General features: G+C 45.1%; 1 protein-coding gene and 2 pseudogenes across 1 annotated transcript; 1 reads left to right on the top strand and 2 right to left on the bottom strand.

Moving 5' to 3' along the window:
- Positions 1-8,459: 8,459 nt before the first annotated feature.
- On the top strand, positions 8,460-9,166 carry LOC115324570 (annotated as a pseudogene).
- Positions 9,167-14,278: 5,112 nt separating this feature from the next.
- LOC120841201 lies at positions 14,279-14,992 on the bottom strand (the record flags this gene model as incomplete). Its single annotated transcript, XM_040212064.1, has 1 exon — positions 14,279-14,992. A coding segment is annotated over one exon (714 nt), but the record flags the coding sequence as incomplete, so codon positions are not given.
- Positions 14,993-24,120: 9,128 nt separating this feature from the next.
- On the bottom strand, positions 24,121-25,478 carry LOC115324576 (annotated as a pseudogene).
- Positions 25,479-25,708: the final 230 nt, after the last annotated feature.

Genomic DNA, 25,708 nt, shown 5'->3' with positions numbered 1-25,708 from the left:
TTGACCTACACTTCAAATCGATGTAGAAAACCAATAGCATCTCAAAACTTACAGTAAAAACCTGCTTGTAAGTCACAAATGGTTCATAACCCAGTAACAAAATTGGGGGTAAGGGAATGTGCTCTCTCTATAACTGCGCAAAATTAGATTGGCGTTCTAGTTCATTGAAAGGGCACTCAATTAGAAAATGGAGAACACTTAGAGGTTTGTCACGCTGTTCACACAAAGGGGCATCCTCCCCGCGAAGCAGGTAGCCGTGGGTCGGATGCGTGTGGCCAATGCGCAAACGACACAGTATTACTTCATAAAACCGTTCTTGGTGCCGGGCGCTCGCCCACTCACCCACGTTAGGCTTAATGAGATGAAGCTTGTTGCAGATCTCCTCATTCCACTCGGCTTGCCATTGTGCTCGTATGCGAGACATTACAGAAGAGCGATAATCCATGTAAGGGATCACTTTTATATCTACCTCTCCCCCGACGCATGTGCGGGCAGCACGGTCGGCCGCCTCATTGCCTGGGATACCAACATGGCTGGGAATCCAACAAAAGACAATGGTGCAATGCTTTCTAGCTGCCACAATAACTTTATTCTGAACTTCAATAAGGAGGGAGTTCCTCGTAGGCAGCAGTGAAGAGATGGCTCGCAAGGCACTAAGAGAGACAGAGAAAACCACTGCCAGGGGTATCCTGCGGCGAGCTATGTGTTCCGTAGCCAACAGGAGACCATACAGCTCCGCTGTGGGAATAGTAGCGGCCGTGTTTATCCGCCTTACAACTTCGACTGAAGGGTCAATGACAGAGCAGCCAACAAAGGTCTCTGATTTCGTTCCATCTGTATAGAACTTTGTGTATTCTTCATACAATTGAGCGAGTACATGAAATTCTTGCAGGAGCACCGCACTTGGAGTGTTTCTCTTGTTGTGCTTTGCAAGAGACAAATTACAGTGTATGTCAGGGTGCTCCCAAGGTGCTATGATGCAAGGGAATTCAACTACCGGGGAAGTAACATCCAATTTGACAGACTCGGCCAAGGTCTTCAATCGCATACTGAATAGGGATCACGCAAGGTTTTGCAAGAAAGAGTCGCTCCGAGTGTGTTTCTCGAACAACTTCTCGAATGGGGTGCAGGAGGACAGATCGGATGCGAAGAGAGTACATCATGCCCAATGCAAATCTACGTCTCTCGAGGCAACACTCATTAGCCTCAGCATATAAACTGGGCACAGGGGATGTACGAAATGCACCTGTAGCCAAACGAAGCCCAAGATGATGAATGGGATCCAACATCCTGAGCACAGACTGTCTGGCAGACCCATAAACAAAGCAGCCATAGTCTAGTCGGGAGCGTACGAGGGAGCGATAGATCCGTAGGCGGCACAATCGATCTGAGCCCCAAGACCGGTGCGAGAAAACCTTAAGGATATTAAGAGACTTGTGAGCTCTCAGTTTCAGGCTTTTTACATGAGCATTACAATTCAGTTTACTATCAAACGCGAGACCCAAAAATTTGTGCTGAGGTTGGACACTAACATTACTATTGTAGATTGGTAGGGATGGTTCGGGTGAAGCAAACACATGCAGTCTTTTCAGGAAAGAACTTGACCCATTACTGTCAGCCCACTTAGCAAGCTTGTTGATACCTAGCTGAACCCTGCGTTCACAGACTGAGAGGTTACAGGAGGAGACTGAAATTGGTAAGTCATCGACATAAAGAGAATACTGAACTGATGGAGGGATTACAGAAGCAATGGAGTTCATTTTAACTATAAACAAGGTGACACTTAGCACTCCCCCTTGCGGCACACCATTTTCCTGCAGAAATTCACGGAAAAGTGTATTTCCCAACTGGACTCGAAAGGTGGCCTGTCTAAATATCTCTGAATTGCATAAAGCATGCGACCACGTAGTCTGAGATCAAACAGGTCTCTCAAAATGCAAAAGCGCCAAGCCGTGTCGTACGCTTTCTCAAGATCCAAGAACAGGGAGAGGCAGTACTGCCCGTGTGCGAAGGCCTCACGCACTACAGTTTCGAGACGGACCAAGTGGTCGACAGTAGACCTTGATGAACGATAGCCGCACTGAAATCTGTCGAGTACCTTATTGTGCTCCAGATAGTACATAAGTCTACAATTGACCATTCCCTCCAGTGCCATACATAAACAGCTGGTAAGAGCACTGGGCCTATAACTGGAAACACAAGCATCCTTACCAGCTTTCAGAAGTGGTAGGACATGTGCTACCTTCCAAGGTGAATGGAAATAGCCCTCCTGCCATATGCGGTTATAAAGATATAAAATGACATCGAGTGTAGAAGGATGGAGAGGCTGTAACATTGAATAATGTAAACCATCTGGTCCAGGAGCTGAGGGCTTTGTGTTATGAAGAACAGTGAGGAGCTCGTGAAAGCTGAATGTAGCATTATATCCCTCATGTTGACTTCCTGAAGTTTTCGAGGGATTGCTCTCAGCCTTCAGTTTGTGTTGAAGGAAACTGGATGGATAATGATGTAAACTGGATACCATACTCAAAATGCTCTCCAAAAATATCAGCTTGTTTCTTGAGTGTGTCTGGACAGGTTCCATTCGTATAAAGCAGGGGGATTTTAAACGCAAGGTAGGAACCAGCGATCTTGTGTATCTGATCCCAGAACCGCTTAGGTGGGGTGCTGCTATTTATAGTAGAAGCATAAACTTGCCAACTTTCTCGTTTGGCTTTTCTTCGGACATAGCGTGCACGGGCCTTCATTTTGCGAAAAGATATGAGGTTATCTCTAGTGGGGTATCGTTTCAGAATACCCCAAGCCCGATTTTGTTTCTTGCGTCTCTTCACATTCGGAATTCCACCAAGGTTTTGGCCTCCTAGGGAGAAATTGAGATGTCTACAGGATAGACAGCTTGGCTGCTGCAATGATGTGGTCGGTTAAAAGTTGATTGAGCTCATCAATTGTGAGACTATCTAAACGAGAATATACTAAAAGCGACGCCTGCTCGGAAAGGCCCCAGTCATCCTTGTCAAGCTTGCAACGAGGCGGGCGTGTATGAATTAAGAGGAGATGCACTCCAGGTTAATAGAATAGGAAAATGATCGCTTCCACGTGGATTGGAATCCACACTCCAGGAAAAATCTGGAAGTAAAGTGGCAGAACCAATTGAAAGGTCGATGGAAGTTGATGACAAAGATGATAGACTAAAATAGGTTGGCTGGCCCGTGTTAGAAAGACAAAGACTTCGTGTGGATAAAACTGACTCAACTATTTTTCTTCTTACATCTCGACGTGTGCTCCCCCATAACGATTGTGACAATTGAAATCCCCCATCAAAAGAAAAGGCTCAGGAAGCTGGTCTAACAGCGAGTTAAAATCTGAACATTTCAAGCTGAAAGAAGGTGGCAGATATAAAGAGCATACTGTCAGAGCTTTATGGTGCATGAACCGAACTGCCACTGCCTCAAGTGGTGTGGACAGTGGAACCTCTGTGCAGGGAACGTCTCTCGGGAGGACCACTGCAACTCCACCAGAAGAATTGCCAGAGCCCGGGCGATCCTTCCGGAAAACCTGGTAACGTCTCAGAAAATTAGTGCGACTGGGACTCAAATGAGTCTTTGCAAGCACAGCGCTCGTGGCTTGTACTCCTCCAGAAGGTGGTCTACATCGTCCAGGTTTCTCAGAAGGCCACGACAGTTCCACTGGTACGAGTACTGAAGCCATTTTAGGGACAAAATCCAAAGCACATGGAAAGGTGAGTCGATTGCTTTACTTCGGAGGACTTACGAGTTTTTTTTTTCGTTTCTTTGTAGTCTGCCACTCCATTTTGTCCTGGTCAGAATCCGGAATTGACAAGAGGGCAGACAAGGCAGCGCTAGTGTTTTCCTGAGCCTTGCAGGCAGACTTGCCTGCCGGCCTGGGAGGGTCCGTACTGCGAGGCCCCGATCCGCGGCCACGACCAGGACTCGGTGGAAGGGTGGCTGATGAACAGGGGAGGGGTTCTACCCCGTCCATCTGCTCCACCTCGTTTCCCGACAAGGAAGCTGCATGCGACCCACGCAGCTCCTTGGTTCCTGTCTGTCTCTCCAGAGACTCAGGCACTTGCTTTTTCTCCTCCATAGGAGTGTGGCCTGTGTTTACAGGTACAGCCGGTGCTGGCCTGTCCTGAGCAGAGGAATCAGCTGGAGCGTCCTCTCCGCGAGAAGGGTGAGCCTGCTGACCCTTCGCCACCGTCTTGAAAGGGAGGGCGGGCACGGCTATTGTCGACCCGTCCTTGCCCAGGGGTGCAGGATGCTGCCTCTGTTGTGGGGATGGGGCCCTTAGGTCGGCAGCCAAGATCTCTGGAGAGACCTGGGTGGCCTTTGTCTCCGAGAGCGGTGCAGGGCCCCTGCGCACCAACTCGGCATAGCCTTCCTTGGAAAGGAAGAAAAAGCGCTTCCTTGCATCCGCATAGGACAGGTTTTCTTTAATCTTAACTGCGAAATGTCCTTCTCTTGCTTCCAGAGGGGGCAGCTTCGGTAGTAGGCAGGATGTGGTCCTGAGCAATTTGTGCAGTGTGCCTTTGCCTCGCAACCATCAGACACGTGACCCTGATTTCCACACCTGGCACATGTCTCCTTCCCACGGCAGCTGCGCGACCCGTGGCCAAAGCGCTGGCAACGGAAATACCGCTGGGGGTTGGAGATGTATGGGCAGATGCGACAGTTGAGGTAACCGGCTCTGACCGTCTCCGGGAGTGCCTGTCTTTCAAAAGTGAGGATAACATGTTTTGAGGGGATGTTTTCACCATTCTTACGGAACACTGTGCGTCTGACACCGACGACACCCGGACTTTTCAATCCCTCAAGAAGTTCATCCTCATTGGTGTAAAGAAAAGCCTTTTCAGACAGGACACCACGGACCGTGTTTAGTGTACGGTGAGGGGTCACCGACACCTCCGCGTCCACAATGGTGGTCAGTCTGAGAAGCGCTTCGCTTTGTTTCTTAGTGTATACTTCAACAAGAAGGTCTTCCGAGTGCAGTTTCTTGGCCTTGTAAGAAAATCCAACAAGGTTTTCTAGCACTTTGGTGACAATAAAGGGTGAAATATTTGCTACAGGTTTTTGCTCGTCATGCTAGTGAGTAAAAAAACATTTTGAGAATGTTTCAACGGTTTCTTTTTCAATGGTCTGTGGTTCTGAACGCTGCCTCTTAGAGGTTCGTCCCGAACCGGGTTTAGGGTTTGCGGAAGCCATGAAAGGCGGAGGATCTTCAAAAACTGTGGCGCACCACCCACCACCGAGCCCAACAAGGGGGTAGGTAGCACCCCATAGCAAGTATGGCTTGGCTGGGTATGCTACACTACCAGTGCTACCAAGTAACTATAACCAAGTATGGTTCGAGAAAGGTATCCGTCTCCACCCAAAGTTAGCCCTTGTCGCCAAAGAAGGTGAGAATGAAAAAGACACGAGCAGAGAAAATAAAAAGCAGGGAGGGGATAGTAGAAGATAAGGCGACTGACTGAATCATCCTGGTCGGGCCAAGCCAGGACACCCGTCTACGGGAAGCTGGGGCCGAAGTGGTGTATTGCCTCACCCGGGGGGCCGCGAAGGGTCCAAACCTGCTCTGGGCTCGGCTCAACCACCAGGATGCCCTTTTCCCAGGCACGGGAAGGCCACGCACAGCCAGACGTGGGCGGGCGAACCCGCATGGCTCGGGGTCCGTGGTGACGCCACTCACCAAACACCTGCTTTCACAGGTGCCCCCTGCGGGGAAAATATACAACGCCCTTGCTATGACTTCTTTCAATAACACTAAACACCTCTTTAGTACTAATAAAAGCTGCAGTTGTGAAAATTAACAAAAACACGCACACAAAAAATCCACAAAATAGGCAAAAAAAAAAAAAAAAAGACCAGCAGCTGTGGATGCACTGATTGAGCGAAATCCTACAGGTGAGGCAGCAAGTCAAACGTCCGAGAAAGTAGTAAAACCGAAATAAGAGACCGTACTTTTACTTGCACGGAAGCTTATAGAAGGTATATTTTTACTCTTTACGTTTTGCTGTGGCAATCGTTTTGGAATATGAACACATTACTTGTTGAATTTTAGTTAGAATAGCAGACGATATACAACCGAATGCAGAAATGAATCAGACGTCGACATCGCAAACACCCAAAATGAATTTGGATCAACAAATGGAATTAATTAGAGCAGTTAGAAAACGAAAACAACAACATCTAGAGAAATTCAGCAGCAGAGTTACCTGGCGAACGAAGAGACGGGCATGGGAAGATGTTGTCAACTTTCCGCGGTGTGTACGGCAGATGCAGTAGGCGCTGCGGAAGTTCGTAAGAAAGCCAGAGACATGTAGGCACTCTTCCGAAGCCATGAATAACGAACTGGTGAGTCAGAACTACCCGCCCAATGATTTTATAGAGCTCATAGGGCCTTGTCTACATTCTTAGTGGGAGTGCAGTCAAATACAAGAAAATAAAGAGAGTTTCTCGCGCGATTTGAACCTGGGGACTTTCACGCCGCGACGTCAAGTATCGGCGCTCTAACATCTCGACCACAAAAGAAGACGCGAGCCGCCGGCGCTGGCGGAAGAATATAACTATACTGCCGCCGCTTTTATCTCGCGTGGCTCTCTCTTTATTTTGGCTCATATTTACCCTCCCTGGCCGTAACTTTACCTGCCGCTCCTGCAGTATAAAGGGGCGGCCAATTGGGCTTTAGTTGAAAGTCCCTGCAGTCAGTTTCTGCGAGTGAAGTTAGGCTTTTGTGCTTGAAGCGGTAAGGATTTCTCCGCCATTAGGGCAGGGACGCTAGGTACTTCCTTGTGCACATGGAGCTGGTCACGTGACAGAAAAATCCCTCTTGGCCGCAGCCGTGGCCGTGTCCGCAAGATGAGCAAACCGGCCCTGGGCACCGCGCTGGCGAACGAGCCGGACTCGGGGAACGACCGAAGGCGTCGGCTCGTTGTAGAAGACGCCGGCTCCCCTTTTCGGCGTCTGCTGTCTTCAAAAAGCGTTTCCAAGATTGTTTGGTCGCGGTTTTGCCTCTTCGGGGAAAACGGATTGGCACCGAAGGTCACCTCGACCCGCTGGCGATGTACGGAAACCCGTGGGAAAGAGCGACGGGGTGCTATCTCAGGGACTCGATCGCGCCATTTAACAGAAAGTCGAATTCCTCGACTGAGTTGAAACACCGGGAAAATAGTTTATTTTCTGTCGCAGATGTGATGGGCTTCGCCTTCACAACAGTTGTGAAGGCGAAGCCGATCCACTTCTCTCCACGCGCCCGAAATGGCGAGAGAGAAAACAAGTGAAAAGGAAGTGACTGCCGACAAAATCGCGTCTCCCGCCGTCAATGTGTTCTTTTTTCGCGTAAAATTAATTTTTTTGACATGCGTGTACCAACCAGAATGTTATAAAAAGTTTTTTTTTTTTAGGGACCCTTTAAGACTGCTTCGGTGTAGGAATGCGAAAGCCTTCCTACACGTAGCATACTCCTACAAGCCACACACCCCGCTATCCTCTGCAGACGCCGGCCGGGGCAGCCTGTGCAGACGTCCGTCCGGGCTATGGGTGGGTAGCGGCTTGTGTGCGCTGCTGCGGTGGCGCGCGGTAGCAGCGCCGAGTGTGGAGTGACGTTCCAGTAGCGCGCGGGGTGCGTCGCAGCCATTTATAGAGCCGTCACGGCGCGGAGAGAATTTCTCTGCCGTTTTCCGCGGTTACGCACAATGCCGGCTTCGCTCCTAGGAACAGTTAACACTCTAGCATTACTATTGTATAAACGTAATATACAACGCGTTACCAAAGGCTGAAAGTACCGAATTTATAGTAATGATTACCCCGTAACCACGAGACCACAATGCAGTCCCACAGTTCCCCACAGTGCTAATTGAGGCACGGAGAGGTGAGCCCCTAGTGAAGCGCTTCAAAATCAACAAAGCCCCTTAGTAACAGCCATGAAGATGATTCTCGAGCACTTGCATCTGCGCAGAGACATTCCAAGACTGCAGTGGGGGAACGTATTTGCTTCTTCGAAACACAAATAAATTTGCGTTGAATCCTTTTAACAAACCAGGTTTATGAGAGATGTGTGTTTTCGTAGCTTTTTGGGATAGTACACGGGGAACTGAGCTCATACTAAGACACACGTACAGCCTTGGTGACCTATTTTCCGTGTTCATGAAGAAAGTGGTGCGGGTTTGTTTCGGTCCGTAAAAAGTACAAAAAACTACAACTGGACAAGTAACGTGTATCCGTGAAGAAAAGTATTTGTCAGTAGCTCATCTTGCGACATTTGCTGTTTCAGTTGTCATCGAGATATGGAACCGGCGTTGTGGGTGTCTCTGGTGGTCGGTCCTTCTGCATCATGGACCGTGCCGGGGTGCCTCATCATACCATCAGCAGAGAGGCCATACTTTGGTTGTTGTACGGCATGGTGAACGAGCTTCCCGGTGGCAGCACCGCCAGACTTTTGGAAGCATGTTCTCTCTGAGCGCCAGCACACGCGTCCCCCAGATGCGGCGCATTCGGGCCGTGGCCAGCATTGAACGAGGCGGCCTCCGCTCAGTGGGCCCGGCATTGCCATCAAGCTGAACAAGAGGCAGCTCTCCGGAAGACGCAAGTGGGGAATCGGGAGGCCGCTGCAGGGGGACAGGCCCTCGCAGGAGACTCTGCCAACCCATCCTCCGGGTCCACAAGAGCCGGTACAGGAGCCCGCAGACGAAGCGGCCCAAAACGGAGCTCCCTCTACGGGCGACGTCGGCACGTGGGTACTCGGCCTCTTATGCGGTCAACGGGGGAGGTTCGCCTCTTCGATGTGGGCAGACGGGAGCCGCAGCTGAACAGCCGACGGATTGCGGAAAACGTGGCGGCAGGGTCCGTCATGATGCACGACAGCTGGGAAGGCTATGCTCTCGTGGAAGCCCTGCGGCCAGCTCCGGGGCTTCAGTGGTGGCCAGTGGTAAACCACCAGCTCGGATTCCTTGGAAGGGGAGCATATTCAAAATCTGGAGCGACTGTTCCAGGAGGATAATGGTTGCATCTGCCATAAGATGCGCGGTACAACGAAGGCCAACCTCCAGGCACACCAAGATTGGGACTGCTATTTGCAAAGGGAAGGCTACAAGAGGCACAACGACCCGTTCCTGCGAGCACTACACATGATTTCAAAGCACTACCGATTGTGATTTTTTAAGTCTCTATTAAAGGCTCACCTAACCATAACCTTTAATATTTATTCACCTATGGTCTATTTTAGCGACGTTTAAAGGGGTCGTGCAAAGAAAATAGATATGAACAGTCCTAATTTTATAAAATTGACGAGACCTCAAAGATCCCAAATCCCAAATATCACGGCGGAATATTACGTCCACATTTTATAAACAGCGTTTGAATCACGACCTCCTCTATAATGGGGCGACCAACGCACCTGCGTCAGAACCAGCATGCCACTTTTTGTTTTGCTTGTTTATTATTTTCTAGTTCTCGTAAGTCCCGCTGTGCCTCGTGGCGCTGCGCTTCATCCTCAATCGGGCGGACTGAGGAGCGCGGGGAGGACGGTAAACACATGGTTTTGGTGCGCACAGCTGCGCAGCATCCCTCGATCGCATGGTTTATTGCTGCGTTGCAGCAATAAGCCATGCGATAAGCCAGTGTCAAGGAAGGTCCATAAAGTTTAATATAAAGTAGAGAATTAATACAGGTTTGTTTTTCTTTGTGCAATCTTTTTTTGTAATAAACAAAGCAAGTTGCTCCACAGTAATGAAAAAACACGGATAGTGGTACCTGCAAGCAGCTGCATTTGAAACCTTGCATTGTTTCTTGATCTCGGCTCCTCGATTCTTACAATGTCCGTAGACGACAGCAGGCACGAAGAATGCATGCAACTGTTTTCATGCAGAAGATACCATAATATTTCAAACTAATTGGTTATTGATAATGTTCAAAACTATTAGTCGTTTTCAATCGTCTGAATTTGCTTCATTTGAGCCATACCAGTTTGATTATGCCAAGAGTTCGACATACATTTTAGCTCTGCCGAAGAATTGGATTTTCTGTGAACCAAAGCGGATTGATGGTAATATATTCCAACTGCCCGAGGTGCTGTAATGTGACCGAAATCAAACGCTATATCGCGATTGCAATCTAAAACAATTGAGAATAAGCTACGATCTCCTTATGCCCGTGGGAAACACATGGCAATAACCTCTGTTTAAGTTACAAGGTATATTTGCCAAGAAAGAAAATTTAGGGAATCACTTTCCAACCACCCGTCGCATCATAGGAGCTCGCCCGAGTATCTCGTTACTTCAGTTCTGATTCTACAGTAATTTTAGAGCGGCATAATCTCGTAACTTCGCGCTTGCATGAACCATGCCAGCCGCAAATCGCTCACTCAAATAATGCTTCAATTGCTGAGTAGTCCGACGGTTAAAAAGTTGTAATTACCGTTGGTCATTACTTCGTTTTCGCGCGAGCGAAGGCAATGCTAGACGCGCGAGCCGAGCTCTGTACCTTCTGTACAGTGCATTCCTCTCTTGCAATTCACGCTCGTGCATTTCTTCGGGTTAACGTCACGCGCGTATAGCTTCTTCTATGATCTTAGCTCGCGTATAAGAAAAAAATAAAGTATAAAAACGTCGAAACTTTTAGATTCTGATCGGTTAAAAAAAGGGTAAGATAAATCCACACGTACACGAAACCATCGACGGCACCACCGGCACGCCGTATCTAAGGGTAAACCGTGGCGGCACCGGGCGGATTTACTTGTCCCTAACCGTGGTCACGTGATATTTTTCGCACGGCTAACTGTGACGTATTCTGGATTTTTTGGCACGCGCGTTCCCGTAGAGAGGGGAGAGCTGCGTTGGTCGCCCCATTATAGAGGGGGTCGTGGTTTGAATATAGTGTTTCTTGGGGTGCCTGGACCGACTATGCGACACCGTTGCACTGCTCGAGCAACAAAATGTCACAATAAGACCTCTTAAAGTTGAGAACCTACTGTATTATATATTGTGTTGCAATAATAAAAAGCAACTTAGGAAAATAGTGAGGAAGTTACTGGCATTCTAAAACTAATTCGGAAGTACTATACTACGTGATTACAGGTAAGTTTCGTTTTCAAACACATTCGAGACTTCCGTCATCCGGCAACCATAGCAACGTTGGCTCCCCCCGCCCCCCTCCTGTCACCCTGTCGTCTGCTCGCCGCGGCGCATTTTCTGTGCACGGCAAGTTTAAGTTGTTGCGTGTGCTTGGCGTCGATGGCACCTGTTGTGTGTGCGCTTCGGGACTTGCCATGCCGACCGCGTGTCTTGTGAGAGAGTGCAGCACGAGGTATGGTAAAACGAACAACATTCGGTTTCATAAGTTACCGGACGATCCACAACGAAGATCGGCCTGGCTTCGAGCCATTGACCGCGATGGCCCGGACGACATCGGTAGGAGCCAGGGCTACCTGTGTTCCCATCACTTTTTAACTAGAGACTACGATATGAATATCGAAGTGCGGCGAAGCCTTCGCTTGGACACGAAACGGGCGCATCTCAAGGCAGATAGATGCCTTGGGATGCGCAAAAGAAAGAAGGTCTGAGGTACGTTCGTGCGACGTGAACTTCCGGAATTCGTTCGCGAGAGAAGGCGACCCCGATGAGATAGTTCGTGAAAACGGACCGCAATTCACGTCCAGCGGGTCTGTCCACTTTCGGCAAAAATGGTCCATTCGGCTCTCGCATTCATCAGTTTATTATCCCCAGGCCTATGGCCAAATAGAACGGTTTAATTGCACTTTCCAGGCGCTCATTCAGCTGGCTGTGCTAGAATGTCGGCAGCTGCGACTGGCTATTACCAAATACCTCGGAATCTACAGGTGCACTCCGCATGCGACAGGGATTGCCCCTGCTGTTCTCCTTCACGAAAGATTGCCAAGAACACGGCTGAACGTCGTTAGCTCTCCACCACCGTTACTCAAAAGGAGCCAGCAAGAGAGCTGTCAAAGTGAAGACAGCGAGTGAAGTGTCACCAGCTTACAGTAAACACTACACCGACAAAAGGAGAGCAGCAAAGAACACAAAGGTTGCTGTAGGAGACCACGTCAGGGTTAAGGAGCCATTCATTTCCTTTATTTATTTCAAAATACTGCCAATCCCGGATGGGATTATTGCAGGCATTGGTACATAATAAAAAGATACATGTGAGGCACTTAACAACGAATGAACAACACTTCTCGTCATTCAAAACATCCAATAATTACGAAAAAAGTTCATCTTCGACTGCATTGATAAATGATTCAACAGTGTCGTGACTGAACACGTGTGGATCAAGGCTATTCCAGATTCTAATGGCAGAGGGAAAAAATGAGTGTTTAAAAGTGTTATTATGAAACGAATAGTCAACAAGTGTATGGCTGTGCTTGTGTCTAGTCGGTCTTGTGTTAGACAATTGAACGTACTTGGATGAGTCAATCTTAAAGGCGCCTTGTAAAAGAAGGTAGAGAAATTTTAGACGATTTAATGTTGCGCTGTCAGTAATGGTCTGTAAACCTGCTCTTTTCAGAAGCTCTGTGGGGGAGTCAAAACGACCATACTTATGATAAACAAACCTAATTGCCTTTCTCTGAAGGCTTTCAAGTGTGTTTATGTTTATATTCGTGTGAGGGAACCAAGCAATATTTGCGTATTCAAGCACTGGACGTATAAGGGTTTTATATGCTAGGAGTTTTGTTTCACAAGACGAACATTTTAAGGTTCTCTTCAGAAGGAATAATTTCGTGAGAGCTTTATTAAATACATATTTAACGTGTGCGCTCCAGTTAAGATCAGATGTTATCAAGACTCCTAGGTACTTATACTCGGTGACTCTATACAAGGGTTCATCTTTAAGGCTATATTGAAACTGGGAGACATTCTTTTTCTTTCTCGTGAAACTCATGGAGACTGTTTTTTCTTTGTTAATCACCATTTGCCAGTCATCGCACCAGTCGGAAATCTTTTTAAGAGATTTGTTTAGTAGGATGTGATCGTCTTGGTTCTTAATTTATTGATATATGATACAATCGTCGACGAATAATCTTATGTTAACATCAATGCCATCGGCTATGTCATTTATGAAAAGAAGAAATAAAAATGGAGCTAAAACGGAACCTTGTGGGACGCCGGATACTACAGCAACTGGTCGCGTACTTTGTCCCTCGTGATAAACAAATTGGAAACGATTTTTTAAGTAGTCTTCAATCTATGCAATTATCGGTCCTTCGCCCATAACATGTTTAAGTTTTATTATCAGTTTGTCGTGGGAAACGCGATCAAACACTTTCGAGAGATCCAAGAACACTGCATCTACCTGACTTCTGTTGTTTATGCCCATCGTGAAATCGTGAAGAATCTCAATTAGCTGCGTAACGGTCGATAGTCCACTTCTAAAACCATGCTGATGTGGGAATAAGATATTGTTATTTTCTACAAATGATGTCATGACTTTGAGAATAATATGCTCGAGAAGTTTGCAGCAGGTGCAAGTAAGTGATATGGGCCTAAAATTTGAGGCTAGAGTCTTATCGCCAGATTTATGTATAGGGATTACTTTCGCAACTTTCCATTCGGCGGGTACCGAAGAAAGGAAGAGAGACTTGGTAAAAATTAACACTAAATACTTGCTAACCCATTCGGCGTATCTTTTAAGAAACATATTCGGAGTTCCGTCAGGATTGTTATCTTTTTTGGTGTCTAAATTGAGTAAAAGTGCAAATATGCCTGGTTCCGTAACTATTAGGCTTCCAAGTTCTTCAGCAGTGTTGCATTGCGGTAAAGTTAAACCGTCATTACCATCATCAGCTGTAAATACCGACTTAAAGTAATTGTTATATTCATCTGCCATATTTTGTTTCTCTATGGAGCTCATACAATTAATTTGAGACTTTTTTGGGTTAACGTGGTTCCAAAATTTCCGAGGTAACGTTTTCATGAACTCGTGGAGGGTCACGTTATAGTACTTATGTTTGGCTTCTTTAATTTTTAATTTAAGAAGTTTAGAGTGCTCTGAAATCTTTGCTTTGTAGTCGGTGTTATCCTGGATGGAGTGTATTTCAGATGACTTCCTTAGCCGCTTGAGTTTGCGTTTCAGGTGGATAATTTCTCGCGTGATCCATGGGTTGTGCTTTCTTGTTATTTTTTGTTTTTTTGGGATGAACTGTGTAACACAGTGCGTGATAATTGATTTAAACTCGTTCCATATGTCGTCAATACTGACATCTATCTCGTCACAAAGTTCACGGAAATCATAAAATCTATGAGCAAGGTACGTTAATATACACGCGTCATCGGTACTGTTGAAATCAAGTAGAGTTTTGATGGTACCCTATGAGAACCTAGAAGTTCGTATAGGTATGGTGAATATAACTGCTTTATGGTCGGATAGCCCGTTACTACTTCAACATCGACTTGGCTCTGGGGGAAGTGGTCACTAAGAAATACAAGGTCAAGCAGACTGCTGGACGTTCCCTGCACCCGTGTTGGCTCTCTGACGATTTGTGACAGATTAAACGCAAACAAAAAGTATAATATTGCATCAGAGGTAATAGTGCAAAGTTGCAGCGAATCCCAGTTTACCTCAGGTATATTAAAATTGCCAGCCATAATAATCCTTTGATTTTTAATGTGTTGTTGCATGTAATCATATAAGTTGTAGAGACACTTGTGGTCTGAGTTTGGAGGCCGATAAACGACACCCTCAACAACAGAATAATAATCGAATGACACCTTGCCCCATAAAGATTCAACATCTTTCACATCAGGCATATGTTCGTAGGGGATACCTCGTTTTAGAAGTATTGCTACTCCGCCACCTCTAGTCGTTCTGTCTTTTCTCAGAATAATGTAATTTGGTGGGACAATTTCGCTATCAAGTATTAAGGGATGTAACCACGTTTCTGTGATTGTAACTATGTGTGGATTAAATTCTAAGAGAAAGGACTCCAATGAATATGCTTTATTTTGAAGACTCCTTGCATTTATATTTACGACTCTAAGGTTAGATGGCAGAATGTGCCTTTCGGTTAGTTTTCGTCGGGAACATCGTTTTTTTTTCACGGGAATTATGTCTTCTTTTGTCTCATCCCACGCATAGAGATGCCCATTTATGCGAACCTTATCATATGTTAAGAAAACCTTTTCTCGCTTATCTCGGTTTGCTTTAGTGCGGTCCCAAAGCTTCTTACGTATTTGCTATACGTGTCGGGAGAAATCTTCACCGATTGAAAAATGTGTTCCTTTCAGTTTGACGCAGTTTTTCAGTATCTTTTAGTTATCTCTACTGTCCAGTAGTTTGAGTATGACTGGACGGACCTTGTTATCAGCCTGTTTCCCGAGGCGGTGAATTCTTTCGATGCCTGCTATTTGTACGTTTAGAATTCTCTCGAGAATTTCACCTACGACCACTCTTTCGAGTGTCTGACTGTTTTCGTTCTCTTGTTCTTTAATTCCGTAGACAATCCGATTCGACCGTCTACTTCGATTTTCTAAGTCGTCTACGTTTCTGGTAATAATTTTAACAGTCGTTTCAAGTTCAAGTTCGTTTCAAGCAAACATTATTGCTACGGTAGGACTTGCAAAATCGTTTGCTTACCTGGACCAGGAAGACGAATGGGTTGTTAGCCCTCATGTTGGCAGTGCTGCCGTGCCCAATGTCGTGGAGCGTCTCGCTGCGCCGTTTTATAGCCCGAAACGGTGATGTCACAGTCGAAGATAAAAGTTCATCAAAAAACGAACGACTGATTCCAGGTTCGAAGATAAGATGCTTGCTGTCGTCCAGCGTCGGTGCAATTCCTCCGATGACGGAAGGGAACGGCGAGTCGCGGCGCGCAGCATCGCTGCCTGCGTTCAGCTTGCTGACGCTGACCGGCACCAGCACAATGTCAAGCAGGATCTGAACCAGAAAGACGAATGGGTTCTTAGCCCTCATGTTGGCAGTGCTGCCGTGCCCAATGTCGTGGAGCGTCTCGCTGCGCCGTTTTATAGCCCGAAACGGTGATGTCACAGTCGAAGATAAAAGTTCATCAAAAAACGAACGACTGATTCCAGGTTCGAAGATAAGATGCTTGCTGTCGTCCAGCGTCGGTGCAATTCCTCCGATGACGGAAGGGAACGGCGTGTCGCGGCGCGCAGCATCGCTGCCTGCGTTCAGCTTGCTGACGCTGACCGGCACCAGCACAATGTCAAGCAGGATCTGGACCAGAAAGACGAATGGGTTGTTAGCCCTCATGTTGGCAGTGCTGCCGTGCCCAATCAAGGGTGATTCTGTTTTCAGTTGTCCAAAGAAGGCCGTCAAGGAACGTGGCCCGTCATCCTTCCTTCTCGACGTCGGACGTAGTTGAAACGCCTCCAAGTTGTGCAAGGTGCCTGCAGTTGCGGCTGACTAGGACTGAATTCAGCCAAGTGATACATGGGTGCCCCGCGGAGGTAGCTCAGATGCTCTATCGTTTGGCAGTGCTTCATTCATCTCAGGTGCAAGTGCGACCTATGCCGCCCGAGGAGTGTGCCGTCCCAGGAACCTGTGCCGCCCGAGGAGCCTGTGCCGTGTGAGCAAACTACGGCACAGGAAGAGCCTGTGCCGTGCCAACAATCTACGTCGCACGAAGAGTGTGCCATGCCAGCAACCTACGCCGCCTGAAGAAACTGGGCCGGGGCGTCGAGTGCAACCCCACAGGGAGAGGCGACCACTTGCTAGGTTTCGGGACAATGTCTAATGTTCCCTTTGTTGTTGTTTTTTTGTTTTTTTTGTTTTTTTACTGTTTTCTGTTGTAATTGTAAGCTTTCATATGTACAGGACAAATGTAAGTTCTGTAAAATTGTATGATGCTGCATCTAAATATTGTATGATGTATATATGTATATATTTATAGTATATATTTGATGGGCAAGTCGTTGCTAACAATGCACTAACCGAATAACCTACTGGCCAACGCTTACCCAAACAAATTCAAGGAAGGGAATATGATGTATATTGGGTGAATTATTGTCCATTGTCCAGTTCCGGTTTCAGATGCTCGGTTGGCAACATGGTGTCCCTGTGTGTGTATATAAAGCATGGCGTCCTGAATGAACATGTCTTTGGTATTCTGTCAGCTTTTTGGGCTCATCATTACGGTTTCATTCTCTGCCGTAGTCTTACAGCAGGGAACCGAGGCAAGTACCTTACACGTGCCTCAAAGCTCAAAGTGCTCGAAAAGCGAATTGCAGAAATGCCGCTGGCCGGATGAAAACTTCCAAGACATAGACCAGTCGGCACTTTATCTGCGTCATATTAGTGAGGAGTTTATTTTCAATTATGCTTTTTTTTCATTATAGATTCTAAGTTGAGCCAGCCATTAGTCGTTGCTTGGGAGCTCTAAGCATACACCGCAGCTTAGACTGACTCACAAGGGCTATTTTTTTCAACTTCATAATAAATGTTTAAAAAACACAAGTGATAGTGATAAAAAATTTAATAATGTGCACAGAATGTAGACATATGTTACCTGCTTTTCCACATACATATTTTCAGGTGTATAAGTCACGGTTTTTTAAATTTTTTTTTGAGGTGCGATGCCATTTTTTTTATGCGCCGAGTGCCATTTTTTGTAGAGCACCATAACTATGTATATACACACTATGTAGCCATAGGTGGTGTTTCCCCCTCCAGGAGGCACTCCTGTCACCGCACTATTTTGACTCGGAATGCGAGATATTTTAATCTTTATGGTTTCCCCGATGCAGCTCAGTGTGGATAGGCAAGAGAGTGAGAATAAATCTTTTATGCTATTGATGTTGCCTAGTTCAGCCACTGAAAAGTAAATGGGCTGGTATACATGTGTTGCAGAACACTTTCTCACAACTTTCTTAGTTTCCGTTTCATGAGCAGTTTTTTGTGCCATGCTCCAGCCGTCCTGCTACATGTAAAAGAACGGACTGTGGCTAGCAAATCCTTTAGAGGTAGAAAAAAGAAGTATGTCAAGGTTTATCTTTCTGCCTGCGCACTGATGCTCGCGTCGTCTCCGGGACTTGGCCGAGGCTAAGCCTAGTACTCCAAAGCTTGGTTCGCGAGTGTCTAGCTCCCTAAACCTTCCTTCCCCCGGCCTGCATTCGCTCGAATAAAGTCGACAACCCTCTCATTTTGCGCATTTTACGTCCTTTTGCTGCCAAACACTCGATTGTCCCCACCAGACAGCACCATACTATGGGCATTTCTTGCGAGTCGAAATGCCCGTCAAACGGTACGTGCGATTTAGCGATTATGCGAAACTCCAATGTCGCGATACCAATGCGTGCAGACTAAAAAAACTTATCGCGTGAACCGTGAAAAAATGGTGTGACTTATATACCAACCTTTCCACGAAAACGACTCAACATGCGGATGTGCGATTTATGCAACAGTGTAACTTATAGTCCGGAAAATACGGCAAACAGATTGAGCCAGTTATAACGTGGAACAAACTTTTGAGTGTCCTCCCCAAAGGAGGTTTCCACCAAAGTCCTGTCCTTCTGAGGAACATGGTAAAAATACAAAGAAAACGAAAACAAGAGCAATGAAAAATATTATATTATTTACACAATGAATATACATACTCTAGCTACTGCTTTGCATAATTGACACAAATATTTAGGCAGTCATTATGGCGTGGAACAAGCTTTTCTATGTTCTTTTCCTATAGAAGAATCAACATCCCTGGAGATGGTAAAACGGCTAAAATGGCCGGTGGCTTCGCTTGCGCAGCTGAGCCACCGACGGGGCCGCGGTAGGCAACAACATGACACTTCCATGACACTATTACGCGAAAATCGAGGAACCACACTTGGGGAGGCAGTAAACTATACCAATCAGAGACGGATTCCAGGCACCATAGTAGTAGTAAGGCAACTGCGAGACTGACTCACTTCAGTCTCATTGCAGCACAGGGGGGCACGCAGTTTGCATTCGGGGCAATCGGAGGTCAAAGTGATACAAAAGCAGCTCTTATGGAGTATTGGAAGTTTCTTAGTGTTGACGTAAAGCTGCTCGCCTGGTGTATCCGCAGCTCTAGTTGCTCATGAGCAATGAACAGCAGATGCCTCAGAGCCACCTCTGTGCGGGGAAGTTTCCGTCTGGCCGGCAGCATTTCTGTAACTTTTGCGTTTCCTACACTTAGAACGTCAAGCCATGTGAACAAAGGACAGATTACTCCTCATTCAAATGAAAATCCACATATGATGGGTGCGTATGAACATTATCTTTAGAGATTTCCATTGCCTTTATTGATCGAATGAAAACGTTCAAATTTATTTCATGAAACATAAAAATATGATACGAAAATAAAGAAGTTAACACAATTTTTTGATGAGAAGACATACAGGCCGTTCCCACTGTCTCAGTTATTGACACATACAGCCTAACTTGCAGCTGGTATCTAGCTGCGGCGAAGATCATTCGAGCTAGAATATGAAACAAACGTAACACGAAAACAATATGTCGAAGGCATTCACACCTTTACAGAAAATGTACCAAAAGGAATAAAAAAAACAGTGTGAAGCCCTTTCACATAAAACGGTATTAACAAGCTTGGAAGTATCCAAAAGTTAGCTGCTCGGTTTATTTTTAGTGATTGTTGTAGAGAAACGTTGTTCACTGATTTAGTTAGTAGAGCGAAGCTTCAACTGTTGCAATTTAGAGCAAATATTGATAGTGTAAAATTGCTGTTCAATATCGTTAACGGCACTCTTCATGTTCAAAGCTAACTATATACAACCATTATCGAACAGCTCCTCGCGTCTAAACCACACAAGAGCGTTAAAAAACACAGGTTCAAAAACGACTGTTTTAGATACTCTTTTTTCCCTCGGGCAATTCAAGAACGGAACGAGTAACGAAATGATGTCGTCGTCAACACAACGGTTGCTAATTTTGTATCTGATGTTGAATTTATACTAAATGAAGTTTTCATTTATAAATCTGCATCTTGTTTACATGTTTGTACCCACTCCTACCAAGGCTCCTTGGGTGGAGGCGGTAGTATTCTTAAATAAATTGAAATAAATGAAATGAAAGGCAACCTTCAATCGTTTTTTTTTTGCAGGGTTCGCACAAAATTTTTGATACAAAATTCATGGACTTTTCAAGGATTTCAAAGGCATCTAAATGCAAAGTTCAAGGAAGGTTCAAATAAATTTATTTATTGGCAGGAGTTAAGAAATAAGCTTCTTTTTGACAGGAATCTCGTTCTACAGCGGCTATAGCTGCTTCCTTTTCTTTTGCTGTACGGCAAAAACTGCTCGCCTTGATCCAAAGTGACATTTTTTTGCCTAAACATCTTCTGAGAAGCAATCCGCCGAGTCAAGCAGGCACTTCAGAGTGTTCTGGACTTTCAACTTCCTCTTATGTATTCCCTCCAGCTCCATTTCAACTGCTATCAATTACTTTTCTCTCCATAATGATAATTCTGATTCAAGAAGTGTTAATGACAATTGGTGTTGTGACAAGTTGCAAGACCTTATAGAGGTCTACGCTCCTTGAGCTGTAATCAAATCTAATGTTTCGAGCCCCTGTTTTACTCGTTCGCTCCGTTCTCTTTCTAACCGAAAGAGATGACTAGTTTGTACAGGCAAATCCGTCAACACGCCTGTATCCTGGTTGCGATGCAATGATTGCGCTAGTAAGTATAAAATTCAGCAACGTGAGCATAAACATTTGTTATTTTATGATACACTGCCTAGTATTTTGCAAACTCTCGCCAAATCTGGCCAGTTGTAAATCCCATACCGCATTCCTTAAGTAACGACTCTGGCACTCCCTTTTCAAATAGAGAGTGTGCATCCCTTTTTAATAATGTTTTTTTCAGGTGTTTTTATTGATCCTACCTATGTCAACCATGCCTCTCTCGTCTCATGTGATTACTTCCCAATGTACCCGATTATAGTAGATTTTATCGGAATTGTTAAAATCACAGATTCCTTGTAAATATCCTCGTCCTGTGGCTTTGATAATATAAATTCCAAAGCACTTTGTAGCACAAAGCTGACATCTGCCCTTTTGAACAGACTATCCCAACAATCGCTGGAGATGGGGGAGGTACCCGATGATTGGAAATTCACCAAGGTGGCCCCGGTTCACAAAGGCGGCGCTTGAAGAAGTACTCCGGCGATTTTTCGAGCTACCTCAACTAACTATATTTTCTGACTCCCCGGCCTTTACCCTTTCCGGCACGCTATTTAGTATCGCGAAATTCGTAATAGTTATTGTGAAATCGGCAAATGAAAATGACGCAAAAACCAACATTCAAATATTCCCACACTTTTCAGTGCCGTGACGTCAGTGGCGGGCAGGCTTCCCAGTAGAGCAAGCGGTCTAAAATATAGAATATAGAAATCAGTAGTTCCGCGGTGGAGCGCGGGGACTGGAGCGAGCTTCCAAAGCATTCATTTGACACCATAAAACTGCTTCAAATCAGTGGGGAAAAACTTCTACGGTCCAAAAAGTGAACCCCTGCCTTCCACTGATGTCACTTTTTCATTGTTGCCAGTAGAGACTTTCAGTTTGAAAAACACTGTGAGAACCAAAACGGTAAATTCAATAACTTCGTGAAAGAAAAATTATTTTGACCTAATATTTGGGATACTATTTTAGCGATGTTTGGCGAGTTCAGCAAAATTTCAAGCAAATCGGGGACCATGAAGAAATCGCCGGAGTAGTCCTTTAAACATCCCCTCTCAACTATAGGCTGATTTCCCTAACTTGCATATCTTCTAAAATTTTGGAGCATATCATCCCCAAACACCTTCATACCTTCCTTGGTTCAAACAACCTTTTCTGCAGCTCTCAGCATGGTTTTCTTAAGTCCCTATCCTATGAGACCCCACTCACCTGCCTTACCCAGCTGAAAATTCCAATTAAAACCAATTGGATTTCCAATTGGTTTCAGTTGGATCCAATTGTACTTAACTGGTCCTAACTTGACCAATCGGTTTTCCCGATGGAGTTCCAGTTGGTAAGGTTCCAACTGAAAAGTTAACTGGTTTCAATTCGGAAGTCAATTGGTTCCATTTAAAATGTTTGATTGGTTTCAATTAGAAAGCCAATTCACCCCATTCAGCAAGTTACTTGGTCCCAATTGGAGATATTACTGGTTCCTATTGGAAGTACAATTGGCATCCATTGCTCAATTGGCCACTTTGGAGAATGAAATAAGATGTCAGTTTATATCTATAATTGTCTTTCTCCAAGGTTCTTATTTAGATTGTCCGTCATAAAATTTGACAATTTACAAGCTTTACGATCTTCAGCTTGTATTTTTTTTCATGTTCAAGGAGTGCACCCATATTTTTATGTTTCTTAATCAATTCTCTACCTCGTTCTTTTTAATATACAACAAAGTGGATGTCAAAACGAGAAATTCTGTAGAAATATTCAGCCTTTTATTGGAGGGTATAGACATTGCTAGTATATAGGCATGTGGCACAAAATATGTATTTGAACGATACATTCACAAAAAAAAACAGTTCGCATAGGTACATTATATACAGGGTACACTGACATTGCCTTAATTCAACAACCCGTCTAAGGAAGGATTTCCTTAGTCTGCCAAGAATGGGATCAACTGAGCGAGCCCAATCACCTTTTTGGTACAATACTAAGTACTTAAATGGCCAAACTTGAGTGGTCTGTCACGAGCAGTCAAGACATTGCCAGATACTTTTTGACATAGTCCAGGCTATTTATTTGACACATGAAGAAATGCCACAAACTTTTTACATAGTCCAGGCTATTTATTTGACACATGAAGAAATGACACTAAAGCTAGTAAGGTTCAATACTGGAATGGTTAACAGTAGTTCATGTCATACACACATCTGACTGGTCACACACACAGCATGCCCTTAATGATGTATTCACAATGCACTAAAATGTAACACAGGCATGCTACATAATAGGTGCATCATACTACATTGCTGAGCAGATTTCAACAAAGGCACATTATATACAAGGTACATCATACTACATTGCTGAGCACATTTTAGCACTGGCACATTATATGCAGGGTACATCATACTACATTGCCGAGCAGATTTTAACACGGATATTATATACTGGGTACATCATATTTTTAATCTGCTGAGCAGATTAAAAAGTTGTTGGTTTTGTTTGCTTCACAAGAGTGTCATGAATGCGGGTGTACACATGATGCTTCGGCAGCAAAAGAAACAACTTGTCTGGGCTTAGCATGTCCTTTCGCCAAAAGTCCAAACACCTTCATGAACATTTCGACGTCGTGCGGGCAAGAGCTGCCTCGGTGGCGCAGCGGCGAAATGCTAGCCTTTGCCAAGTGCCACCGAGGCCGAGTAGAGCCCGTTTCATGACAGAGCTTATTATGGAAGCAGCACCGTGTAATTTAGGTCTCAACTGCCTGTCACAAGTTCCCCCAGGGGGTCTCAATTAATCCCCAGTCTTCATCTGGGGCATGCCAAATGCCCTATGTTGGTTTAGCTCATAAACTGCCAAAATTTGTAATGAAATTCCAAGCAGGCATTTTTTTTAAAGAGGAAGATATGGCAAGAAAAAGTTGGGAAGGTTAAACTATCATATTTACTCAAATGTAAGCTGGCACTGATTCTCGGTCGGTCCTGGGAAATTGCAAGGTTGACAAATATAAAAAAGCATTCTTCAATGTAAGTTAACCAAAAAGGAAAGAAAAGACATAAAATAAAAGATTAGTCATATTTCCGGCAATATGCAATACTAAATTATCAGAAAATGGTCTGTATTCTCACTTACCATCTTCGTCACCTAGACTCTGTCATATATCCTTTCCCGTGTGATACCACTAGAGTGGTGTAGGCTCAAGGTTTTTGCTTATGGATTTCCAGTGAGCAGGTTTGAACCCAGACACAGAAAAAGCATGATGTAATTAAAATTTTGGTTGCGTTTCAAAAGGTCTCTAGGTAGCCAATCAATCCTCAGTCCTCTGGGGGGCATGCGAGACATGCTTACATTTTTCATGTCACTACAATTTAGGTTACCACCTGCTCAAAAAAGTTTGTGCTGAAAAGCTGATGTGCAATAGACCTGCTTGTGATTTGAAGAGAAGCGCATCTTACAGTTTCTTACTGACAGCTTTCATCCCATGACCCATTTTTGTTACTTACAATGTCAGAGTGTTAGGAACTGCCACAACGAACTTGTTCTGCAATGTAATATAGGTGCATACGTTTGAAATTTCAGAAATAGAAACAACTTGCAGTGACCACATCTTATCGTCCGGTACTCTATGAAGAATATTATTTCGAGGCTTTGGAAAACACGGATTTTGCGAACATTTTAGCTGCATCAGGACAACAAATGTGGAACTGTCATGAACAATTTTTTCGATCCTGTCGTATCTACCATCCATAAGCTTGACAACAGAGTTGTTGGCTTTCTTGTTAACACTGTAGGAGGAAGTTGACAGTATAGAACAGCACGCGTTTAAATTCGACAGCCTGGGAAAAAAATTCTCTAGGACTTTGAAGAGGACCACACAATTTTACATATTGAGTTCCTCTGCCAAAAAAAGCGCACTCCCTTCTCAGACATAGATACTGTCTTTTGTGTTCTGTGTACATACTGCAGTTTGCAGTGCCAAGGCTCGACAGAGTTGATGGGGAATGCCGTTCGATGCTTTTACCCGAGCTGACAGATATCCATTTTCACATTCAAATGGAAAGGCTGAGTGAGCCCATAGTGACCCCCAGAGACGAACACTTTTCACAAGGTGGCTAAGCTGATGCATGTTAAAGGACATGCTCTTTTTTTCGTGCAAGTGTTGAGCAGTGACCACAAACTCTAACATCATTATGTCAACAGCATCAATGTCCGAAATGGATATCCTCTTCTCCAGCACTACATGTAGGGACTCCACCAAGAGTGCCCAGTGACGAAGGTGAAAGACTCCTCATTGCGAGGAGTCTTTCATCTAACTCTGCAATTTTGTTCCCAACATAGAACTCGGACTTTGTGCTTTCGAGCCAGTATGCTAGAAACTAACGTACAACCCCGAGCAGCACACAATGCATGTAATCTGGCCCAAATGCCCAGATAATGTCGAAGTGCTCAAGGTTGACTAAAGGAGATATGGCGCATGCTATCGAAAAAGCTGGCACGGGGCACTGCGTCAGCCAACCTTCTGTTTATCTTCACAAAAAAGAGATAGATTTTATAGACGACTGGTGAGCGACACGCCATTGGTTGTTTCGGCGTCGGTTGGCTGTGTGGCGTTTTCTTGTTTGAGCCGTTTTTTAATAAAACTTCAGTTGACAGTCAGCGCTTGTCCTGTGCTCTTCTCTCGTCGTCTTCGTCTTTTTGCACGCTGTATTCCAATTTCAGAAGGTGACGATCTGGCAAAAAGCCCTCCAACACTGGTATACTATAATACAGTAACCAGTTCTCCAGTTCTTTGGTCTTCCAAAACTTCCTTTCGGTTAAGGACCTTGGCATTCGCCTTACGTCCTTTGGCGGCCTCATTGCGAGGAGTCTTTCATCTAACTCTGCAATTTTGTTCCCAGCATAGAACTCGGACTTTGTGCTTTCGAGCAAGTATGCAAGAAACTGACGTACGACCCCGAGCAGCACACAATGCATGTAATCTGGCCCAAATGCCCAGACAATGTCGAAGTGCTCAAGGTTCGTTAAAGGAGATATGGCTCTGACTCCCCTAACTACTTTCTCTGTGTTAAAAGCTTTTTCCATACAAC

This window comes from Ixodes scapularis, unplaced genomic scaffold (assembly GCF_016920785.2).
Source record: "Ixodes scapularis isolate PalLabHiFi unplaced genomic scaffold, ASM1692078v2 PGA_scaffold1__304_contigs__length_218370807, whole genome shotgun sequence".
In the NCBI taxonomy this organism is placed as follows: Eukaryota; Metazoa; Arthropoda; class Arachnida; order Ixodida; family Ixodidae; genus Ixodes; species Ixodes scapularis.
This window is presented reverse-complemented; position numbering and strand designations above follow the sequence as displayed.